The sequence below is a fragment of the Coturnix japonica genome, chromosome 2 (assembly GCF_054131305.1).
Source record: "Coturnix japonica strain WE chromosome 2, WE-NBRP24, whole genome shotgun sequence".
NCBI classification, from domain to species: Eukaryota; Metazoa; Chordata; class Aves; order Galliformes; family Phasianidae; genus Coturnix; species Coturnix japonica.
The window spans coordinates 110870709-110896773 of record NC_140664.1 but is presented as its reverse complement, the minus strand read 5'-3'; the positions used below and the strand labels follow the sequence as shown (position 1 = coordinate 110896773).

General features: G+C 42.1%; 1 protein-coding gene across 6 annotated transcripts; it reads right to left on the bottom strand.

Annotated features, from left to right (window-relative positions):
• Positions 1-2710: 2710 nt before the first annotated feature.
• On the bottom strand, positions 2711-24422 carry TRA2A (transformer 2 alpha homolog). 6 transcript variants are annotated; one of them, XM_085540567.1, is made up of 9 exons: positions 24173-24422; positions 16441-16752; positions 16028-16161; positions 14999-15170; positions 12043-12231; positions 5267-5382; positions 4636-4743; positions 3848-3915; positions 2711-3677 (listed from the first exon to the last, which is right to left on the bottom strand). In XM_085540567.1, the coding sequence occupies exons 4-9, from the start codon at positions 15029-15031 to the stop codon at positions 3667-3669; spliced, it is 525 nt and encodes a 174-aa protein (XP_085396693.1). In that variant the 5' UTR covers positions 15032-15170; positions 16028-16161; positions 16441-16752; positions 24173-24422; the 3' UTR covers positions 2711-3666. The 6 variants fall into 6 exon arrangements, with proteins under 6 accessions (XP_085396693.1, XP_085396692.1, XP_015709219.1 ...); XM_085540566.1 differs by lacking the exon at positions 24173-24422 and adding an exon at positions 17215-24102; XM_015853733.2 differs by lacking the exon at positions 16441-16752.
• Positions 24423-26065: the final 1643 nt, after the last annotated feature.

Here is a 26065-nt window from a genome sequence, read left to right as displayed (position 1 = left end):
AGTACCTCCCCTTGGGGTACATCTTGAAAGCCACAGCCACTGAAGCAGCCTGGAAGGCTGTCACATGCTTGGCAGTGCTTACTTGTAACGGCATATTGCATGTAATGAGGGAGTGGGTTTGCAAGAGGAAAGAATCAGCCTGGAAGTTTTGACAGCTCGCAAACTACAGGATTTGAGCTGTTCAAAGAACGTGCATCCCAGTCCTGGAAGGGTGAGACTGTGGTCACAGGTGGGATGTGAGGAACATTTACAGCCAGGCTTGTTTCCTTCTGTGACCACAGTTGTTCTCTCTTCTCCATCCCCAGTGTAATAAATGCCCCACATCTGGGAACAGCCCAACAAAAACCCAGCCACCAAACAAGTGAGGAGAGGGACAAAGAAGTGGCAGCACAGCCTTGGCAAGCAGTCTGACACAGGAAGCACTACAAGCCTTTGCTCACTTAGGGAAACTTCCATCTTCATCGTAGCCACCCATTTTTTCCAAGCCCTGATTTAAGCACAGGTACCCACGTCCTAATTAATCACCTCCAGTGCTCAGCCAAATACGTTTAATGGTTGATTTGAAAACAAAAAGCTATCTGCTATCAATGATGCAACCGCCAGTAAGTGTCACAAGGGCTAAGAAGTCATTCTGCATAAGGTGATCTCTCTCACCATCACGCCTCCCTACAGCAGCAGCTTACAGCCTTCTCTAGGGCGCACACAGAGCTGTGATTTCTGTACAACAAACACGTAACATCCTTTATCCACAGCTCGTGTCTAAAGTAAAGAAAAACCATTAAGCTTATTCGCTCTTGTTTGATGATACTTTCCACACAAGCCAAAGAAGTGTGATGACAGCATTCTCATGCTGTCCACACATAGTACTGCTCTACTCATGGGAAATAGTGCTTCCTACCTGGACTGGGTGCTGGTGCTGTACTTCCAGCTCAGTACAATACAAACTTGATGAAACACGATATAACTTCTGAAAGCAGCACTCCTCCTTTGGCTGCAGACACAGGTAGTGCCACCTGGAACACCTCACCCAGGAGCCAAACACAGCACCATGGGAGACGTCTGGATACTGCAGTGTGCCTTGAGAACATGGTGCTCTCCATCACGCTTCTGTTTAGGATGCTGACTGCGTGCACAAGGAGTTTGGTCACATCATTCACCCAGCTCCCACCATAGGAAGCCATACAGACTGGCTGTGCCAGACTGCAGCCCTGAGAGGTCCTGTAAGCTCCACAGCAGGCAGCTGGGTAAGAACTGGAGCCTCTTCCATACGAGGAAACAGTGCAGAGCTGTAATGATGTGGTTTATTCACTCGGCCTTGGCTTGTCCCTATCTTCTAATATGTACATATCAAGGAAAGGGTAAGAATACGTAACTATGGCTCCTTAGCAAAGCCACGCAACAGAAGGTGCTTCTGCCTGGAAGCATTACTCAGCAGACCAGGTCACAAGCTCTTGGTATCACACAGTGGCAGCCAAGCACTCAGTCAGTACCACAGGACAGCAGCTTTTGTGCCGTCACAGTTTCAGAGGGCAGTTATAGCATAAGTGACATCCAACTATAGCCTTCATAAGCTCACTGCACCTTACGCACGTATCTTGGCTTCGCACATGCAGACTCAAGTTATTCTGACCAAACGCACAAAGCAGTATTTCCCTTAACTGCTGCCATCAGTTGCAGGCTTTCCGTTACAGCCTTGGGCTGGCCTGCACAGCAGCTGTCGGGAGTATTATCTTGCATTCTATACGCTAAGCTTTCAATTAGAGCCATAGGAGAACCAAGGTGAACCGCCGGGCTTTTCCTTAGTCAATACTTATTGAATCCTGCGGTGAAATTCAGCTTCCCGGGTAGCAGCACAAAGCAACACTTTTCCCAAGGTTTGTTACTTAGGTTGACTTCATCGGACCTTGTTGCAAAACTTCTGTGTACCATCAGAGCTGCACAGCTCCAGAGTGGCAAGAGGAAGCACTTCCTGAGCAACCACTGCCTTACCCAGCCCGTTTGCTTTCACACACAGTATCGGTAGCTGACATCAGTGATGCCCCTCAATCCATTTAACACCAACCCTAAAGGAAAGTTCTCCTCTCCAGGTTGAACACAGGCTCATTTTACTGAGGGCTTTCAATTGCAATTTAGGGATAAACCTAACAGATAACTACTGAGCAGTAGCAGGAAGATCCAACATGTTGCTCCCCGTGTGTTCTATCAAATCTCTTAAAAACATGTGGGTGTTTGTTTCTTTTAATTACTTGTAAATAGTTCCTGGCACCATTCAGAAACAGTTACAATTGCTCCATACGCTTACCCTCTCAGAATGATGACAAATGCTTTTGGTGGCATTCCATGACAATCAGGATGCAATGATTTTTGCTGGGAGCTCGGTAGTCCCGTTCCTCTTGCCGTGCCAACACCAGCACTGAGGCAGCCACATGGCGAGTTGTTTCAGAGGGCAGAACTCGCCAGAAATCCAAACAAAGTCAACAGTGTTTCCTCTCCTTAAACCACCTCACCATGATTCCACCAAACAGCCAGGAAAGGCTTGGACAACCCACTGTGCTTCGCCATCTCATCCCACTGCTGCCAGTCCTGAGGGAAGGCAGTTTTCCCAAGCAAATTGATAAATGCTGACTTTATTATTACCCACAGGGCAGCACCGTGTCCTGCTTAACCTGTCCACCAAGGTGACACAGGACAGACAAGACGCAAGCACATCTCAGTGGAATTTACTTTTATTGAAAGAAAAGTTTACAAGTTGTTACAGGTTTTCCATCCATGCTTTCAAAAGGACTGGAAACAAAACTTCATCGTTATTGCAATACCAAAAGTCTGGGGTTTTGTTTGTTTTTAAGTGAACAGCAAATTATAGAACTAATTGCTATGTTCAATAAATAGTTGTTCTCTCCTGCGCTTTTTAAGGGGAAATATTTAACCAAGCACAATAAGAAAAAAAAAATATCCCAGGACTTCTATGGTTTAAACTCCAAATATTTTCCACTGTGTAGCTATCCAGAAACGTATCTATAAAACACAGCCTGTATTTTCAGTGTACAAGGATCTGCCTTCCCGGTCAGCCAAATACCCATTTTTTCTCTAGCTCAAGTATTCTACACTCAAAGCAACTACCTGACCAAAATAAAAGAAACCCTCCTCTGGTTCATCACTACCTAAATAAATTTGTCTTTACAGTAAAGGCTCAAAGTCGTTACTTGTTTATCAAAGTAAAATGTTTGTCTTTTAACAGAAAGATTAACGAGTTACTTGGAAATGCAGGCTGATATCAAAGAATCCGAGTGTGCGCATTACAAGTGACATGCAAGCTTTAAAAATATCACTGCTCTCTTTTGATTAGCCAGGAGTCCGATCGTTTTAAAAACAAAATAGGAATGACTTCCAAAATGTATCAACACTTTGGGTTTTTCTATTTAACATTGCTTAAGATGTTATACTACACAAAAACTACAATTACAATATTTAAGAGGATTACATAAGGAGGGATGGAAAACAGGAGTACTTCAACGGAAGATATGGACATTCTAAATGAACCCAGGATTTCTAAAATAGCTGGATGGAGGACAAGGAAGGGAAGAAAAGGAGGGGAAACAAGAGGGAAGCTAAGATCTAAACTTTTTATTTAAAAATCAAGTCCTCAACTGTTCCTTCTTCTGATCTTCAGTAGCGCCCTGAAAAAAAAGAAAGACAACATCATTACTGTGAGCTAAGAGCACACGCTGACTCGGGCATTGCAGTGCCCAGTTTTTTTGCTTCCACATTCAGAACTCTCACTGATCAAGTAATATTTTAACAAGGGTCACACCAGCCTGATTCTGTTCATTCACATGTGTTTACTCACTTGGACTATAGGAGCGGGATCTTGACCGTGACCGGTACCTGCTATAGTAAGGCGATGGCGATCGTCTCCTTTAAAGGAAATTAAAAAAGAAAATAACCATAATGAAAGCAGCCTCATTCACATTACTTGTACAGAACAGAATCATTTCCTTAGCACTGAAAGACCTGGCCTGCATGAATGACTCCAGCTTCACTTGGCTGTGGCTTACAGTTATTTAACAGACGCTTTTTTACATCTCTCTATCTGATGTGTTTAAAACCCGATGTATCTTTACAGCACACTTAATAAACTCACACTAGCTCTGTAAACACCTAAGAGCTTTTAGAGATGCCTACGATTCTCATTGTACGACATTCTCTGAAACTAGATAACTTTCAAAATGGCCAGATAGCTGTGAAATGTCAAGCATTAAAAACCCCCATCTACAAATAACCCCTTCTTCAGCAGCGCTGTTTGTCAGCTGTTCCTGGTTCTATATAAAGTATGGAAAAAAAAGAGTTCCCTTTATTCCTGTCTGCTACGTTTGGAGGGCCTATGTTCCACACCTTCTCCAGACAGCAAAATTAACCTCTCATACAACCCATTAACATGTAACTGCACTACAGAAACACTGAGGATTAAAGTACTTGTAATCTTGTATTACAAAATCTACTGTAAGGTGGCTCTAAACAAAGCAAGCACACATGAAAAATCTTGATAGAAACGTTATTCCATTTGTACCATCTATAACTGAGAAATTTCTTTTCTCCCAATTCCACTGCTCTTAGAGAAATACGACAATTATTTACCTGTATCTGTAATCGTATTCTTCGTATCTGTCATATCCTCTATCATACCCCCTATCGTAGTAAGAGTCACGGCGCCGACCTGCTCCACCACCACCACCTCCTCCACTGCTGTTAGGAAGAAATAAGAACTTCAGGTTACACTCTTCATCAAACGAAATCATTCAAAAACCTTTTTCAGTGTTCTAAATCAGACCCTGAAGACTAAGCCCTTAAACAATCTGATTAAACATTTAAACACCTTTCAAATAAATAACCCTTAACACCTCCTCCCCTCCCAAAAATGCAAAACACCATCAAGACTTTCAGCCTAGATCTCATCAAAATTGAAGGCAAATGGGCACCCTGGTATTTCAGAAAGCTCAGGGTGCACCAGCTGATGCACTGGATGAAACTTGGAAAAAAATAACAACATACTCAATTTTTTTAAATAAAAATCCAAGCAACCGCAGAAGGACTTAAATCTGAATCACAGCAACACACTTTACATTAATACCTTTGTGCGAAAAAACGTTTAATTCTAAAATGTGAAAGTAAAATAGGAAGTAGTCTGCAGTACAGTTTCTTCAACCAGACTTCAGTCTTTCCATTTAAATCAATTTTAGTCCCACCACAGGAAATGAGGACTCCTTACTGCGTTGGCCTGCCCATGTAGATGCCTGGGGTGGGTGTATGCGCTCTCTTGGTGATGGAGTAATCCACCCGAATCCTCCTGCCATCCAGCTCCATTCCGTTTGCATGCTCCATTGCCTGCAGGGAAGAGAAGGAATGAGGATGTGAAACCTTCGACCTCCTATGGAAAGCCAGGCACAAACCACACTGATTTCTGCCAGACCCAGACCAACAAGCCCCAGGCCGGTTCTACTCAAGCTGGTTACTAGTGCCCCACTGTGGTGGCTCAGCCCCGGCCCCCAGCCCGCTCGCCGGCAGCGCTTTCAGGGCTCACGCAATCGATCCCTTGTTAAGAAAGCACAGGACCATCCAGTAGCACAATCGCTTCCCTTGTAGTAGACTTTGCCTTCTACCCATCAAAAAGGTAAACAAAGTCAAAACAGCTTTTCCTGAAAACCACATCTTTCCTACCATCGGCTCTGACCCAGAGGGGATGGGCGGATTCAAAGGCTGTGCAAAACAGTGGCTTCCTGTAGGGTGCATATGGCCGGATTACTGCTAGTCGGCTGCCATTTCATGCTCTCCCAGCCTCCTGCCATCTCCCTTACAAGGACCTACTCCAGCTTAGTAAAATGGCGGGTTCAGCCTACATGGATACCTAATTACAACCTTCCTCCCCACTCGCTCTCACAATAGCGGCCAGCCAAAGCGATACGCACAGGGGGCTGCGCCTCAGGAGCCCGCGCCTTCAGAGCTGCTCACAGCCCGTGCACGCGCTCACGGGGGGTTCTACCCCGCTCCTTTCATCTCTGAATCAATACAATGGCCTTTCACTAACTCCAAATCATGCAAGCAGTTTTCCTAAGGACCACAGCAAACTTTTGAGAATTACACAGAAGGAATGCTAACTTGAAAAACAAGGAATTACCGATTTCACACATAATTAAGGTTGGACCTGAGAGTTCTTAACATTTTCAAAGTACTTTTTTGTTTCACACCTTCCATCTACCACTGCCCTACCATCTCCAAAATCCTGTCTCACAAGGCAGCTTGCCCCGTATGGATTATTTTCATTTCTGGGACAGATGTACTCCTGCAATCTTCAGTTTAACTCAAGATTTTCTTTTACATTATTTAACTGGGAAACACAATACACAACCCCAGCTTACAAACGTGTCTCTAAGCACTGCAGGTTTTCCCTTTTTCTACAACAACAACAACAACAACGAGTTTACCAGCTGTTCAGAAGTTAACTTCTTCCCAGTTCCGTAACAGGAACCACACTGGATTAACACCTATCTATGTAGAGGAGGAAATAACACCCACATGATTTCACTTTGTGGCTCAGAACTGGAAGTGACCGAGCTATCACTGGCCTAATGAGCTGCACTCATTGTACTTTAAGAGCCCCGCTTCTATCTGTGCTATATCGCCACCTAGTGAGGGCTGTTCCTACACAGCAACATCACATCAGCCAAGTGCTCGTCACATCTCAACATACACTGAAATGTTTTCTCAACAAAACATGCCCATTAACTCCAGTTTTCTAGTCTTTAATCTTTCGGATCTCGCTGCACAAGGATGAATGAAATTAAAGTCATTCTGCACACACATACTGCGAGTTATCACAAATCCAAAACAAATCTGCAAACAAGCTGCTAGAAATATGAGCTTTGATTACAAGCATCTTTCTGGAAGTTTGGCCATACACGATGCGTCCTAAAAGGAAAGGAATGTTCTGCTTTGTGGCGCTTTCATGTCTGATCCCCAAATCCAGACCATTTGGCACTGGTTTCATTTAATCAAGAGAACAAGTGCCTCCTTTAGAGTTACAGGAAAAACAGTTCTCAGACATAAGGAGCAGCGCAGAGAAGAGCAGGTAACAGCAGGACAGCCAACAAGTTACTTCTGATAATAAAATTTGATAGACTGTCTTGAAAGTACTGAGGAATGTATTACATTGCAACAGATAAAGACTAGCTGATAGCTCCCAGGCTGCAAGGAAGCCAGAAGCCCTGGTCACCGTGCCTGACATCTCACTCAATGCTAAAACTTCCACTGGATTTGCTTTCAGAGCTCTTAGCAATAACTGCTAACTATAAAGTCTAAGTTAGCCAAAATCTGGTAATAGATATCTAGGCAGGTGAAGCTTTCCACACTTATTTTCATCAAATTGCAGGAAAGCACCAATACTGATACCACCGCTCACATTCAGTCCTTCACAACTGCAGCTCACAGCCCTTAATGCTCTGAAGCAAAGCGCTTCCTGGCTAATGACTGTTTCTACCAGCACCGGTATTTTACAACCATTTCAGACAAGCGACACCACACTATTTGTTTTGTGCACAGACCGGAATCACAAACGTGACTGACAATTACTGACATTTTCATTTTCTCCTTGAACTAAGAGCACCTGATAATCAAATCTGAGATTTCACAGCTTTGTTAGAGTCGCTTGTTTCATTCAGAACCAATCTGTGTTTGCTTTTCCTGCTGGTTTTGTACACGCGTGAATGCTAAGAGTATTTAGATGTAAGTGAAAAGACATTGCACACCTGGGTTAACAATGCAAGAAGCATTTTCAAACGCTGTCTACAAGCCACAAGTATATTTTCCAGATCATCAAATAAAACATGCCAAAGAAAAAAATCAAATTACGTTGGGATTTAAAGGCATATAATACCCTCTCAGGAGCCTTTAACTGACAAGTCTATTTTTATTCCAGCCTAGGTTTTCTTCCAAATATCTCAGCACTGTTAAAAGACTGGCACAGCTTTTGCAAGAGGACAGTAAGCAAGCAGGATTCACATGAACATACAATATAAGCATTGGCCGCAAAATGCACAAAGACTGACTTCATACTCCAGATTATATACCTGCACATGGAGGGTCGGGAACAGAATAAGACTTGGCAGTGCCACAAGCAGGAACTCAATCTTAGATTACAGTTTTAAACCTAACAATCTACCCTTAACAACAAAGGTCTTCTCAATTACGACTTGGAAGGTCTGTCACGATGAGCTGTTTCTAAACCACTGGGTCATAACCTCCATTGGCTACAAACAGCAAACATTAAGTTGAACAGATTTCAACTCATTTGATGTATATTACAGTACACGTCATTCCGTAAAAGGCCAAGAGCTTACAGAAAGTGGACTGAACGTATTTAAATAGCCAAACATGAACAATTTATGTTATGACTCATTTTAAAGAAAACCATGTTCGGGAGCTTAAAAATCTTTTTTTTTTTTTTAACCCCCAAATCCTTCCTACGTTGTACTTAACATCAACAGTAAAACTATCATCTCTATTGAATCGCAAGTGAAGCACAGGATATACAGACATCATTGCTGCTTTTTGTTTTCAAATGGAATCAAAACACTGGCAATTATTCTGAGCTGTAACATCTGTTATTACAGGGATTCTTTTTAAAGCATACCTTAGAGCTGGAAAGAGAAACAAGATTTTGGAGCATCACCCTGAGTAGCTGGGTATACTTCCCTAACTATCACTACAATTTCATGGTAATGAATGGTCTCCAGAAGCCTGTAACTCAACTCCAAACCCTGGAAACATCCTCATGTCCTTTTCTGGTTTATCAGGAGTCCATCTGATGCTGAAAACATCACTTAAGGCAGCAGGAGAAGTTGGTCAATGACAACTGTTCTAAATTGCTCTGCCTGCACCACAGAATGTCTTGCAAAAACAAAGAAACATACAAACTTGGAAATATTACAGTCTCAGGCAACAAATTATGTCAGCAGTTCAGTTGGTCTGTGTCAGGTTTGTCTTAATTGTCAATATACACAACTTCAGAAAAGCATTCTGAAATGGAGTCAAAACTGTAAATAGCATGTAAGTAGCATGAGAAACTGGAAATTCTGTATTGCCAACAGCTGTTGTAGCTAATGCTTCACAGATGAGTTCTTTATACACACAGTGCATTTCCAGTAGCCTCAGTTTTAACAACTATTAAGTTTATTGTACAAGTTACTGAAAAGCTGGAAGGAAATCCCCGGTAAACATAGAATCACATCCCTACAACACCAAACCTTTTACTTGTGATCCTCTTATTATTAACCCCAACATAATCAATCTGCCTCAAAGGTGGTTGTTTATATCCCATTCTAGTACATAGTTTGCAACACAGCATGTATCACTGCTGTAAGAGGAAGAAACAAAAAAAAATCCTAAACCACTACTGCGATGGACATGTGGATAACTTAGCTGACACATTACAAAACAGACAGTTCGGTGCTAGTGTTGCAAAACAAAGTACGCCAATCTTCAGAAATAGGCCTCCAACAGAAGATTAGATGCTGTACTCATGTGTGGTTCTGAAGTCTTAATAGAAGGATGATAACAAAAGACCCTGCCAAAATCAGTACCTAATACTACTTCTCTAACTTTCAAGAAACAAAAATGTAACTGCATAAAAAAGCGAAACAGTAACATTTTAACCAGCTCAATATGTTACGTGATTTTTAAGGAAGGTTACTACTGACAACAAAGGTCCCAACAGGATTTCATCGGCAAGGGAACCCACACAATACCGCAGCTGACCAAATTACAAAGTTTAAAGACAACCATTCCCAACTCCTTTGGTGTCCTAAGTATCAACAGTGTTTCAAAGCAGGCCAGCTAAGAGGCTTTCTGGAGCACCTCTCAGAAGGGTAAAAGTAAAGATGATGTGACATCTTAGTGAAGGGACACAAGGTCCCTTCTTCCCAGGGTTCCTCTACATCTATTTAATCATCTATGGCTGCTTTAAGATCAGAATTCCACTCCACTTCTTACCTACAGTTTTACATTGCCTTAACTCAGAGGCTTGGTTTATTTCATTGTTTCTTTAAAGAGGAAATCTATTTACCTAAAACAGAAGCAGCTCAACTAACATTACTGTTAGCATACCCAGCTTTCCAGATCTGGCCCATCTTCCCCAGGGATTTGTATCACTCCTCTTAGCTCTCCTGCAGGGCCCGCCAGTTTCACGCCTATAGCTATATCCTCTTTTCCTGCTTAGTGCCACTTCAAATCTGTCTTCACAGTCTGTAAAATTAATTCAAATAAAGCCATTTTTTCTCCCCAGTGAGCTGGCGTAGGGAAGAGGAGGGACAAAAAAACCTCCCACCACTTGGAACTCACAGAACTGAGATAATACAGCAAAGCAGAGACTGGAAATTTGTTTACATTCCCAGTTACTTTAGTTCCTACTTAGAGTACTCATCTTTATTAATGCATTTTTGCTTCTCCACGTAATATCCCTTTTTTTTTTTTTTCCTTTGCATTCCAATTTTGTAGATTCTGCCAAAGCAGCTCCATACTAAACAAATTACTTCATGGTATTTACACGGAACATTTTAAGAAGTGTATCGTGTCATGCATGACCACTGCCAAAGACTGCTAGAAACAAGTACTCCTAAAGACATCAAGTTTTAAAACAGACAAAACAAGCACGTGATGGTACAAAACAATGTGCAGGAGTTTTGGATACTGACTGTGCATCAGAACAGTCACAGCTTCAGATCCCACCAGGCTGCAAAGAAACACGAGACTAAGAAGTAGACACCCAAAGAGACCACTAAAAATGCATAGACAGCAATCCATCCCAATAACACTCCTCTCAACCTGTCAAGGTGATAATGGGAAAACAAAGGGAAACCGAAGGAAGCTTCCAGCTCTTTTTACTTGCTACTCTCCTATAATCTGCAACAATCACACATATACAACCACTATTCTTGTCATAAACCGGTTCCATGAAAATCTTGTTTAATCACCTTCTACAGCTGCTTGCTCTAGCAGAATTGCTTGTAGGATCATACCAGAAATGAGTTAAGTTCAAAACTACATCTAGCCCAACTAACTCATTCATGACTCTTTTTCATTCAAGTCACATCAACTCCCATCAGCAGTTTTCATTTCTGAGCTACTGACAGTAGGTCCGCAGCTGTCACCCTCCCATCCTGCAGTGCTAAGTGAGAGAAGTCATTCCCAAGTATCGTGAATATACTTTTACCCAGTGCAAACAGAAGCAAACACCATATCTGAAACGTCTGCCCACAAACATGTTTTAAGTCCGCCCTTAAGAAAGGAAGAGATATCCTCATGGAAAAGGCATAACATTCATGTCAGCATCTGCACTGTTACTAAACAGAAAAGTGCACGATGAAATGCCCTGGATGTTTGAAATACAAGCACTTTTTTATTCTGTTAGAACAAACAGAATACACCTATTTATTTAACAGCAAGCTCTTACAGTCTTATTAAATTAGTTGGGCTTGCTGCATCCTAACACAAGTTTTAAAAAATTCCTAATACAGTGAACCATAACACAGACTACTGCTTAGATTCTTTGATTGCTTCCCTATGCATCAATTACACTAATGGACACTTAGTCCAGACACAAACAGCTATTTGTCCAACTAGCCACTAACTCAAGACATAAACAGACTCCAAAATGCACAACACACATCCAAAGAGAATGGTAAAGAAAAATCCTGTAAGACTTCCATGTCTGTCCGTAGATTTTTATCTTGAAGTAACAGATTAAGAAATCAAACTGCCATATTTGTTAGTGATTCAGTACAAACAGCCCAGCCTCAAACTTCACCTGAGCATCTGAACATTGAATTAGTGTTCTTCATCTGTTTAGAAGTGCCACGTGGTTTGAAGAAAGCACTTGGAAAGCTCTCAGTGAGATTCATTTTAGTGAACACACACCCAGCTTTTTACTAAGATACTTATGAAGCCAATACACAAATAACACACTCATTTTTAAGTAGTAAGCAATGAATTTACCTCTTTAGAATCATCAATTCTCTCAAAATAAACGAAAGCAAATCCTCTTGATCGTCCAGTCCGTTGGTCATAAACAACATTGACACCAGTCAAAGGTCCATAACGAGAAAAGACTTCGCGCAAATCTCTCTCAGTGGTGTATAAACTGAGACCAAACACTCCAAGACATGTATTTGGATCTGGATTAGCCTGGTAAGATAAGAGGTAAACACCAATGAAGTTAATAAAAACCAAGTCTTTACACATATACATTTCTCAACTTTATGAAGAAAGTGAAGTATAGTTCATTACACATTTTAATACTCCAAGAGTTAACATTCCAATCTTAAGATACTTTCAAAATGTAACTTATTTCCTGATATTCATTTCAGAAAAAAACAAGGGTGAATTTCACAACTGTACTGATGGTACAATTCAGAAACATGAAGTATTGCAATTACAGAAAAGATGCAGCTAACAGGAAACTGCTTTACTAGCGTTTCTCACTCAAATCACCAACAAGATGCACACAGGACATTTAAGGGTGCTAAGAACAGGCTGGTTATCCCAAACTCCCTCCCATCTTTAGCATTCCCATAAGGTCACCACTGGTACCAAATGCTGGATGCTGCACCTCTGCTTTTGCACAATAAATGCACCTGAGCTTATCCCTATGAACAGCTGAACTTTAACTTGCCTTCTACCAGAACTATGTACTTCCTTCCCACCTCAACACTTGCCCTTCAGATATAGTGAAGGTTAATGTTTAAAATGAAAATATTCTCTCTGCCCCATGAAACTGGATCAAAATCGCCAACTTCACTACACAGAAACAAATACTAGTTCTATGAAACGAATTCAGAAGCAAGTGCGCTTGTCTAGAACAAGATTCTAGACACCTTTAACATGATGTGAGAGATTGAACTATTTGTTCACTTCAACTGAAGTCACTCAAATATGGAATTGTACAATTGCTCAAGGTAACGCAATTCATTTTTCTAGTAGGTTCAAAATTTCTCTACAAGCCTCAAGAGTTCACATTAAGCCAATTCCTTTTATATTGATAAATGTAGCTCTATAAGCAGAGGTCTTCTGTTACCTTTTTTTTCCCCCTTAACATTCCTGGCACCTGCAACACAACAATACTTTAAAATAACAGCACCAGGCATAGGGATTTCATTTTTTCCTGCTGAAATACTAACGGGAATTTAACAGCTGAAATTTGCCTTTCAGTTTCAGATTTTCAGAGCCTCTGATGCACAGTAATTTATGCCTCAGAGCTTCCCCTTCATCGTGACTTGAAGAATGAACAGGCTTTGCCCTTCTCTCATGCTCTTTTACAAACTCTACTCTGTAGTTCTGGATACCAAGATGACAGTTTTTAGATGACAATTCTGAAGTAAAGCTTTCAATTCCAAAACTTCCATAACAAAGGAAAACTCTATTTTAAAGCACAGGTAAAACAAACTGAGACTAAGGGCTGAGCAAAAGTATTCCATGGTCCCTAGCTGAAATCTAAACTTAAAAATTAAAAAGTTAAATCGAAACTGTGGAGTATGCATATAGGCATCCAACATGTAGATTTTGAAATAAGGAGCTCAGGAAGTCTGCATGCAAAACATAAAACAAATATGCCTATGACCGGTACGCTCAAATTTACCCTACAAGGCTCTGTAAGGAAATGCTTAGGGTTTGAACTCCTTTTCTGGAAAAACACAGCATTATCTTGCCAGCTGTGATTGAGATAAGCACATCTTCATATGCAGGATGTAAAAAACATTTGGATAGTATTTTCCCCAAGTAAAAACAGGGTCATCACAAACAGTTATTTTCACAAGGGTGTTGAATAACACTAAAAACTCTGCTTACAGGCTTTCATCTGAGCACGTTCAATAGGCCCATCCGTTTCTCCTATCAGGAGATCTGTAACCTAGCTTAGCTCTTGTTGCAACAATCAAGATTTAACTCAACTTTCTTTTACAAGGATTCTCCCTCACCATAAATAGAAAAGACTGAACAGAGAAAAAAATTATCACATACAAAGTTCAGTAAACAAACCGTATTCCAAGCCACTCCACTTGCTATTAAGAGCAGAGTGTAGGTTCAGCCAAGGAATTCTCATCAGGGAAGAGGTCTGGATGACACATCAATTAAGCATCCCCTGAGCACTGCTACAGCAAAACAGTCCAGCTGACTCTTATTTTCTTAAACAGGAGCACACTTTGAAGCAATTTTAAAACTGACCAAAAAACCCCACAGCTTGCTGACACAAACTCTCCTCATCTTCTACCGAAACACAGAAGACAGATGAAGAATGTGATTTACCTACACCCCCCCTCCTACCCTTCCTTATTTTTGTAAGGCTATGTTTCAAATTGGTGTGGATTTTTCAACTTTCTGAGTTTGTGTTCAGGAGTCCACTGTAAAAAACAGCATCCAAAATACCTGTGTATTCACTTTTCCCATATGCTGAATTTCGAGCTTCAGTTTTAAGACATGAACTTCATACAGCTCCTCATTACATTACATGGCACGACAAGAACTGGCAGCTCGCCACTTTAAAGTTTCAATTTCTTTTTTTATTCCCTTTCATTTAAAGCTATTTAATAATTTAGTGGCACTAACATCCACTGAAACAAGCTCAATGAGACCTCACAGTCTTTTAAATCATTGCTCAGACAAGCCCCTACACACAGTACTCCTCAGTATTGCCCTCTTATACATCCCCACCCAAAATTAAATCCAATTATCTTTCCTGAGGCAAGAGAATCAGTCTGTGCAACCTAAGCAACAAGAGACAGTTCCCAGTGGAAAGGAAAGACTCTGCTGTTTCCAACTGCTTCTTCCACTCAAAACCCATTTTCCCTATCCTCCACTGACAAGACAGTAAGTCACATTCAGCCTGCAGTTGACTTGGATTATACTGGTGTGTAAGCAGCAACCATATTGTTAACACTCAGCCTTGAACATGACATACTCTGCTGCCTGTGTGCCTTCTCCTGTTGGACATTGGAGAATGACTACGGCTCCTTCGACGACGATATTCTGGTGTGTACGATCTGCTTCGAGAACGTCTCCTATGGGAATGAGAATGGGAATGGGATCTGGAGCGAGTGTAACGTCTGTGCGAGTGTCTTCTGGACCTGGATCTTCAACAAAGATAAAGTTTTTAGTTAGATCATATGCACACAAGCATATCGAATTGTAAGCCTTACTTTTCCCAGAGAAAAAACTCAAATTCATTTTTCTGAGGCTCACTACAATTAAAATAATTGTTTGAGCTGAAAAATATTTTAAGATACATTTAGAGAAAAGAGTCCTCCTGTGCTCTGAGCTCCCTGTCTTACAGCTTCCTTAGAAAGGAGAGCTACAGAACTTTGCCTGCACAGGTACACACTGACACGAAGTGTTCCAAAAATGGATTCAAATCTTAGAACGCACGTAAATCAAGAAGCTATCCATGCCCAACTCTATGTGTAGCTTTCAGATTTTGTTTTTAGAAAGACTCGGTGCTTCAGTGAAGAAATGTCAAGAACTGCCCCAAGCAATTATCCTTCAGCATTTCCAGTAGTTCCAATACAGAGCTAACCCTTACCTAACACACTACCTTTGCTGTGGTTCTCACTCGAGTCTTCCTTCTTACCTGCATGAAGGGTCCACACACAAAACCCTCCTTGAAGATTTTTGGGGGAAGAGGACATTACATTTTAAATAACTGAACTGTAACCTCTTCTCCCTTCTCAGGAATAATTAAATCTATTTACTTCAGCAGCGACTTCTACACAACTATGCCTATTAACATTACTTTCTCTTTATGCACATACGCCTTATTACTTCTGGAATCTCCACCCAGCCTTTTCCACCGACATGCAAATTAACACAGCCCTCTCAACACCCTCTAAAAGGCTTATAACTTTTACAAGAGAAAAAAAAAAGTCAGTAATGTAAGAAAAGAACGAACACGAGCAATAACATTGAACCAACTAGAACTACTTCCCAGACATACCTCGATTTTGATCTTGACCTAGAGTGTGATTCAGAATGTTTGGAAGCTCTCGATGGACTGCGAGATCCTGACCTGCTCTCCGATTTTACACGAGCAGGACTCCCAGCTGGAGATTTTGACTGGGAGCGAGACTCCTAACAAAAAGAACAGTATTACAAATGGTATTGGTTGTATAAATGCCTAACTCCTAACATTTAATGTACAGTAATTCTATTATATTGATTGCTCCTGAAAAACAAATGGTTAGGGAATACCCTCCAGAACAAATTTCATTTTGCTAGCCCACTGTTAATATTGGATGCTTTCCTCAAATAGATCCCTGCTCGAACCAGATCACCAATTCTCTATTAACTAAGTAATCATGCAAATTCATCTACAACTTGATCATACAGACACTGGAACATAAACCATACATTTACTTAACCTAGGACCCATTCATTCTTCCAGATTCTTTTAATTCTACTTCACTCTTGCTTTCTACTTTTCTTCATTCTTCATTGAGTTTTTCATTTTTCATACTTCGTGTATTCTTCCCCAATTCAAACAATTCATTAAAGCCTTAAAAAAACATTCAAGTGCTTCTATCTGACCAATCTTCTGTTCAATTTTTTCCCCCATTCAATTTTAATTTTCTGATCTTTAATACTTTTCATTAGCCTTCTTTTATCTTGATTTATCTTCCACATTCTTGGAAAAAACTCTTCAATTTCTTCACGAACATTAACCTTAATGGAAAAAGAACATTTAGTATATTTAAGCACGTGGGGATTATAAAACTCTGCTGGAGTTCAGCTGTTATCTACCAAATTGAAAAGCCAGCAGGTAAAGTGCAAGAAACTACTTTATAAAACAACTTTTTTATAAAAAAGCTTTAAAACTGTATACGTGTCTACAGTCTAACAATAAGCTTACTGAGTTCTCAGTGTTTACTGTATTTTCAAAGCTACCCTCCTCCCCTTGCAAACTCATTACTCTTTGTAAGATACACAAATGAACTATAAGACTACTTAGCACAAATATATTAAAATATCGATACCAGCAACTGATTTTCCCCCCTAAAACAGCAACTATGTTTTCTCAGTATTCAATATCCCAAATTCTACCCCTACACATTATTACTAAGACACTCTCAGTTCAATAGAATGGCCAACAGTTTCCAGTCAAAATCTATCTATGCACATACTTACTCGCACAGTACATGCACATAGATATACGCAAGACAAAATTTTCTTCCTACTTTCTCTTCCTCATTGTTATCCTGTTTTTCTTGCATACAACTTAATCCACAAAAACAAAAAGACATAATACAGCAGTTCAAAGCAATCCAATGAGATACGCAACTTTGTTTTCTTGTATAATGCACGCGAGAAAAACTAAGAAAACAAGTAAAACAAAGAGCAGGTTAGGATATCCTCGCACTTTAGTAAGCAGCATTTCTAGGGAGCTCAGCAATAAAAAAGAACTATGGCAACACTACGCATATAATCTGCATGTATCTATAATATCTGTATTATCACAAAAAATTGTGCGGAACCCTTGAAAAAAGCATAGCAAGTTCCCCTCCCACAAGCGTGACATTTCACTCTTATTTTCATTGTTTCCCCTCCTGCTTGTCCACAGAACGGATTTCTCAATTTATTTACTATTCCATTTCAATTCAGCTTTGTATTTCCTTTCACAGTTGAATTCCTCAGCACTCTGAACCCAAGTCCTTTTTCAAAGGGCTCCTTCCTCGTATTTCTAGACAATGAAATGCATAAAATGGAACAGCTATGCTACCTGCTGCCCTTCACCTCAATGAAAAGGACAAAGGATTTATGGAGAACGTCACCTATGGGATGATAGGCACGTTAAACTTACCAGCAAAGGCTGCATTCAAAGCCTGGCTGTGACACGTGAACCACCGTTAGAGGTTACCCCTATTAAACCAACTAACTGCTGATCTAGCTACAAGGCTGTCACAGAAATAGGAGGAAGGATGCACACTTCGATCATACTGAATTTGGATGTCTCTATTTATTACATCTAAAATGGACCGTTCACAAAAGTATATATATATATATATATATACTGTGTATATATATATATACTGTGTGTGTATACACACGTACATACACACACACACACACATATATATCCTTTTATAGGGGCACTAATGTGCTTTTTAAGTGCCTCTCCTCAATCTTCCCCTCACACTTAATCCCCAGCAGCAGCTCTCATTTTCTCTGGGAGTTAATTCCACCAGCCCCCCTTCCCTCCCCCAGTAAAAGTGATCAGCAATACAGCATTTAACACATGTCAAGATTTAAATGAGAACTTCCAATAAAAAGGCGAAGAAGTGAGGATATTAAATTGCCCACTCTTCTTATATTTGGAAGATCACTTCTTGAATAATAAGAATGATAGAAACAACAAAAAGAACAACAGCAGCAGAAAAAATACAAAATAAAATGTCACAGATCTGCTGGAAGGTACCAAAAAATTAAGGACCTGGTAACTCCCATATGTGATAAAAGTTAGCTTAGCATTCTTATCTATTCACCTGCAGCATCTTCTGACACCACCCACAGCTTTTTCTAATAGCATTGGTTGTGACAGTGAGTCCACCTGAAGTTGCCAGAAGCAAATACTACATCATTCCACGTAGGTCACATTCATTCAGAAGATGTTGCTTCAGCCCTTTATAGGCTGCATTTGCAAACACATCACTTTACAAGTGGAGCGACAGAGGTGACAGCATAAGACAGTATACATTTCAAACTTCCTCAGCTTTACTGTAGGTGTAAACTGCAGCTAAAGAGAGATTACCTGGTAGAAGTTGCATACTGTGTCTGGCATTGGCAGGCAATTACATCTCATCTTCTGATGCAACACTGATCACCTAGTTATATCTCCTACAGTGCTCTTCAACAGGAGAGACTAAGAGAATCATAACAAACTGCAAGAGTTTAAGGACTTAAGGAAGACGCTGAAAAAGCACCTAATAAGATTTATATTAGCAAGACTACAGGTAGGGATTAAGAGATTCAGAGCTTCAAGGTGTCACAAAGTGAGATTTGAAAGAACTTTCCTCCTTTGTTTCCCCATAAGGAAATAATCCAGGTATTTCTTTGTCTGTGTCAGGCAGATCCAACAGTTCTGCATTAACAATTTATATCCATTCTGCAGTATCAAAAAGAATGCCACGTTGAACATTTTTTCTTATTATGTCATCTTTAACAACAGCAAAGAGACACCTCTACTAACCAAAGCATTCAAATTCCTTACTACTGTTCAAGCAATTTACAAACTCTGATCTTTGCTCCATATTTACCCAGAAATGAATTTAATTACTACAAGAGAATAAGCTACGCTTTCTGCCTGCATCAACATTTACTTCCCTTTCTGCTCTGAAGATCCTCAGCCACCTGAGGGCCATAGATCAGACTGTATTTCTTTCATTGCAGCTTCTCACCCCGCACCAATCTCACAAATGGCAGCAGCATCCTCTGCTTTGTTGGACGACCATCCAGCCACCATTCTCACCCTCACTAACTTACAAGGCAGTTTCTCACTGTCACCATTTCCAAGTATCCAGATTTGCTGTCACTACAGCCTGCAGCAGAGATAGTCAGCTAACATTCCTTGGATCAAGTTTCCCTTTCAGAAGGAACACATGTGCAAGAAACCCATTGCAAAAGGAAAAAAAAACACGAGAAGCTTCCTCAGAACGTCACACTGCAATTCCCTCAGTGTACAGTGGGAAACTGGATTAATGATTCAACAAGAAGTAGAATGAGGAGCCAAATAAATTGCTGTAGGTGAATGCAATCCGGAGACTGCAGCTCCAGCTACTGTTTTCTTCGATGACAACTCCAAAGCCAAAGAGTATTTCCCATTCTTCACACCCTCTTCATTCCAGAAAGACCAATGTGAAACCAAGCAGTATGGACAGGAAAAGCCCTTTCCTATCATTAGCTAATGATCACATATACTTAGGCATTGAGTAACTCATCGAGAGCTTCCCAGCAGCTGCTGAGCAAGATGTCAATGCATTTCATCCATACTGGTACATCTGTCTATCATTTGTCTTCCTCACATCCTTCAACAGAAACACTGCTTTCAAACAGTTATTCCTCAAAAATAAAAAAAACATTCAAAACAGTTCTACACTTAGTAGAACCCCAAAAGCCTTCAAGATGTGTTTTTAGGTTTCCAGCTACCATCAGAGAATATAATAAAGACAGCAAGATGGCAAAAACAGTTGTTTTAAGCCACTCTTCCACCCTCACTGTGTCATGTCTTACCTCACCTCAGGTGTTATCGCTTCCAAGTGTGACAGAACAGGTTTATCACCAGGCTATCAAAATTTAAAGTGAGACTAAATGAGAAGAGCTGATGAGGCTTACGCTAGGCTTTCTGTTAACAAAATATGGGAAGGAAAATAGGAAGGAAAAAAAACCCACAAAAATCACACAAATATCAGCTGTACTTCATTCAACCTTAGGAAGCAGCAACAGCATGTGAGGGATGGAAGCAGACAGGACACAAGTGGCCCAGCAACACCACTGAGGGAGCAAAACTAAAGCTCAGACTTCATCAAAATCTTGCTAAAAAACTCCTGCCCAAATGCCAAAAATTAATGAACTCCAACTTTATAAGGGGGCAGAAAAGCATAAGTAGTCTGAAAACAAAATCGATAGCACCCTACATTCACTGGATGAATCCATCAATTCAGTAGCAAAGCTCTATGAGATGAGACAATTACCTTTCAGCTACTGCTCTGACAGGAACCTACCAACCTGAAGTTCACAACAGAAGTTAAACAGTATTTGTTTAATTCTATGACCTGCCACTCTATACGCAGTCTAATCCCTTTATTAGCTCTTCTTTTGCAGCCTTTCAATACCTGAAGGGAACCTGCACCCAGGAGGGGAGTAAACTCTTTGAAAGGGCTGACAATAGCAGGACAAGGGGAAATGGTTTTAAGTTGAAAGAGGGAAGATTTAGGTTGGATGTTAGGGGGAAGTTCTTCACTAGGAGTGGTTAGGTACTGGAACAGGCTGCCCAGGGAGGTTGTGGATGCCCCGTCCTTGGAGGTGTTCAAGGCCAGGTTGGATGGGTCTTTACTGATCTAGTAAAGGTGTATGTTTGGTGGCCCTGCCAGGCAGGGGGGTTGGAACTACATGATCCTTGAAATCCCTTCCAACCCGGGTCATTCTGGGATTCTTCTCTAGATGTTATATACAGCTGCTCAGGGCAGGGTTCCGTAGGCAGTCTCATGCCCAGGTACCAGCCTAAACTTTAAGCTCGATTAAACAAAACAGTAATCAACTTGCCTAAGAAGTCTCCTTCCCATGCCTGTCATTAGGAACACCATCGCAGCTTTCTCCAAGCTAAAGCTGAACTACACAGCACGAGCACAGCCACGCTTGTACCTGTAGACCCACAGTAAGCAGTGTGCTCTCCTTGCTGCTCAGATAACAGACCGCCATCACGTTAGTCTGAATCCAAGTGATTGCGAGCTTGATCAGGTTTAGTTAATTAACACCAGAACATACAATAACTTTAGTATTTTCTTTGTGAAACTTGTATACAAAAAATACAAGACAATTACAGATTAGCTGGTCTAAAAGCCATTCACACAGGAACTACATATATACTTCCTTCAGCAGTGATATAAACTCCAAGTGCTTTTTAAAAGATCACTGTGATCGTACAGAGCAGCAAGAGGCATCTCCTGAGAATCAAGGGCAATCAATCCCGAGTTCTGCCTTCATTGAGATACTGCAAGTGGAGCTTCTGCCCTGCTCTGTTCAGACTGCCAGCCCTTCACTGCTCAGAGAAAGCTTTCAATGAAGCTGCATCACAGAATATGAACAACATGTTCTTACAAATAAGGACAAAGAAGAAAGGAAATAATACCTAAATCCCTGTTTAAAGTTGCCTGCTACCAAACAACAGGATAAAAAGCCTCATCTGCCTAACCTGCTCTCAATGAACACTTTCAATCAGTACCTTTAGCTCAGTATCAGACCATGGCTACTTACAAGAACTAGGCCTCCTTAAACACCACTCTAGTAGTACTGAAACCCAGTACTGAGGGAGGTGGGGGGAGCTCCAAAGGTCCCATCTCTTTTGTGCTGTGTGAGGAAAGCAGGCTCTCCACAAACACTCCTCCACCCCCTGACCCCACCCCAGTTCTTCTGTTTCCTTCTCCTGCTGAACACTCAGGCCACACAACCCCCACACCATGTGCCTGCACACCGTACACTAAAGCACCAGGACATCCAGAGTTCTGGTCTGATCAGTAACATCACAGCCCCCCACCAAGTCCCCCTGCCCACAAATTTACACGTTTAATTTTATGCCTGCAATTATTTGCAGTGAAAATAAAAATACATATATATCTATCGGGCTGCAAGGTTGTCTAAGTATTTTAATAGCATTATTTCAGGAATGTATTTTTGATCAAGAGCTGCTTAGGAACGTTCTTAATGAGAACAAAAAAAAATGCTGTGAGGGAATCAATTACCTGCCATTACGTGCAGCTACATTTAAGAAATGGGACACTCATATGCTAACGTTTCATAAACTCCAGTATTGAGGAGTTTTCCAAAGGAAAACCCAATGGGGCCAGCAGTTCTTTCCAACAGGTAGATTTTCCACCTCAGAAAGAACAAAAAAGCATAGGCCAACTGAGAAGTACCAGAAAAACTGCTATGTGGGACTGCTCATAGCTCACATAGTGTCAAAATGCTGTTGTGCTTCTACATTTGGCAGAATGGATGCAGAAATCCTCAGCTCTATTTGGTCCTTTAGCACTAACAAGAGGCCCACAAAGGGCATAATAGAAATATTTCAATCAAAGAGCAAGAACTTCTGGCATACAAAGAATATTTGCTAAAAAAAAATCTAAATCTTGCTGCAAACTACGAGACTGGAGTAAAAACCTTAAAAAATGAACAAAGAACACCCGGTGCTCAGCTTTCTCAGAGCTGGCTGCCTTCCCCCTGAGATTAACTTATTTAACAGCAAAGAGCACAGGTATGTGGCCACCTCTGCATAGCAATTAACACAAGAACAGATTTTGTTCACCTCACCTGAGGAACCAGCAGCAGTGACTGCACAGCCAGGTTAAACACACTCAGCCTGGGGTTTTTTTGGGTTGTTTTTGGTTTAACATTGCAAAAGCACGAGCACATTTCTATAAAGATCGTTACTGGAATAAGACTCTGCTCTTTTAAAACGTTTGTTTCCCCAGGCAACGACCTGGTAGGAACAAAAAGCTGCTACCGCTGGTTCATCAGAAAAAGTCACCAAAAGGATGCTCAGGTGTTCTTCTAAAGCAATTCCTAGGGAGCAAACAAACAAAATCTGCAAAATTAAAAGAAGTAAGCAGTGATGGAGCGAGGGTAACACACGTTTCATTTCTACTTCAAGCAGCTTCTAATTGCTGCTTACCCTGAACATCACTAAGAAAAAGAAACAGAAAATGGCAGGGCTCTGTTATAAGCGTAGAAACTGCACCGATGGGGGGGGGCGGGGTGGGTGTTAGAGCAGACACGGGCCTAACAGTGTTACCAAACCGCCGCGTTGCGCTCAGATAAGGCCCTGGGCTACGCGGCTCGAGGCAGCCCGTGCCCCCGGGGATCACAAAGGGACCGGGCGGGCACGGCCAAGGCCGAGCAGGGGTGAACGGGGGGCGGACGGCTCGGAACGATGGGCAGGGATAGAAATAAGGGGGGAGCGGGGCGAAAGCACGGGGCTCGGCGAGCCCGGGCCGGGGAGGAAAGGAGAGATGGAGGGAGAGAGGGAGGGAGGGAGGAGCGGGGCGGCAGCGCCCGCAGCCCGGGCAGGGGGATGGGACGGAGCCCTGAGGGGAGAAGGAAGCGGGCGAAGGCCGAGGCGGTGGGGCTCAGTCCGTGCCGGGCCAAGCCTCAACCCACTGTTCCGCGCCAAGTCGTCATAAGAAAAATAAAATAAACGAGGACAACAGGGCGAGGGGGCCGACAGGCGGCCAGGCCCCGCCAGAACCCGGACTCCCCGAGGAGCCATTTTAGACACGACCGCGCCGCCACCTCCGCCCGAGTCGCACCGGGCGCCCCCGCCCCCCGCCCGAGCCCGGCCGGCCCCAGCACGGCCCCGGCAGGGACGGCCACTCACCCTCCCCTCGAAGTTGTTCTCCTCCACGTCGCTCATGTCGGCAAAGTCCTGACCGCGGGGCCGGGCGAACGGGGACGCTAGTCCCGAACAGCGACCGCACCCGCCGCCTTACCGCTACGGTTACCGCGGTTAATGCCAACCCTACCGCCGCCGCCACCGCCGCCTCCCTCCCTCCCGCCAAAGCCGCCCAGCCCGTCTCCCGCAGCAGCGCAAAATGGCGCCTCCGCTTCGTCTGCGCCCGACACGGCTCGGGGGTGGGGCTCGGCCCGCCCGCCACAAAGGAGGCGCCGCCGGCGGACAACGAGCGGCTGCGATGGGCTCCGAGTGAGGCCGCCACGCATGCGCGGCCACGGCCTCGTGCCGCCGAGGGCTGAGTCCCGCCTGGTGCCTCATCCCGCCTGGCCCTGAATGCCTCCAGGGATGGGGCAGCCACAGCCTCTATGGCAACCTGTGCCAGTGCATCACCACCATCTGAGTGAAAAGCTTCCTCCTCATATCCAACCTACACCTCCCCTGTCCCAGTGTACAGTCATTCCCCGCTGCAGTGATCCCTTCAGAACCATGGCTCAACACCGATGCCACACAGGTAGTTCCTTCATACTTTGTAAAGCTGACAAAATAGCTCAACATGCTTTTGCTTGTACCAGATAGCTGTGAGAGTGGGTCAGGATTAGTGGTTGGTTGCTACTGCAGACTAAGAGCTTCCCAGGGCTGCTGAGAATCAGTTCTGCCGTCATCTCTATGCTGCAACTTCAGTTCACCACAGTGGTAACCCAGAAACGACCAGCTTATCCAGGTGCAATGCACCTGAGTGACCAAAAGGGGTGGAACAAGGATCCATCCCTTCTCAGACCTCATTTAAGGGTTGGCAGGTGGTCTTAGTCCACATCATAATGTCTTTTGTACCAGCTCTGCTCCATTCAGTTCCAGTAGATAGGTTTGCTCATTTCCCCTTCCCAGTGTAACTCTATTAATAAGCATATATCCTACAAGATTGTGTTCTGTTCTGGCACAATCTGATCCTGGTCCTAGCTGATGATGCCTATAAGCAGAGGGAACAAAAGGGAAAGACACAAAAGCCACGTTTAAATTCTAACACGAAGATGCTTAGCAGTCTTCTACCACCAGGTGGATCAGTGGGAAAAAAAAGGGAACCTAGAACATAGAGAAAATAATATATATAATATAATCAAACTTCATTATTTCCTACAGTAATATCACCACAGCTTCCTGAAGAATAAAACTGAAAATTATTTGATATTACCTGTATATTTCAGGTTCAGCTTTCACAATCTATAAGGTGGTGAGCATAAGAAGAAAGAGTGTATGATGAGATGCATGTTCATGAAGGATAACCAAATGCATGAGGCCTTGGGGCAACAGGAATTAAGAATGTTAATAATAGCTGAGAGTTCCTGTAAACAGAGGATACATTTATAACAGAGACAGATATCTTAATTCTCCAACCCCACCAGCAAATCCTGCGCTTACACTATTGACAGATTTCTCTTTTTCTCTTGTAAGCTCTAAATATCATATAATTTACATTTGCAAAGATATTACAGCTGCTCACTGTGAAAATAAAGGATTAATCACAGGGCAAGTAGTACAGCAATAAATGGCAGCAAGTAGCTGTGGTACATGTGTTACATGAAGTCCATTTCAGATGTTGCTTTTGATCTTTTCTTGATATTAGGAGAGGAATTATTAATGAGAAAATGCTTACAGAAACCGATGAGGTTATTTGCCTTTGGAAAATAATTCTCCCAACAAATTTATTGGTGCTGCACAATGTATAATCAGTCCATTCACTCAAAAGCTGGCTAATGAAATATTTCATGTCTTCATTTTTGCCTCTCCTCAGTGTTGTGTAATTTAGCAAGACTTTTTTTA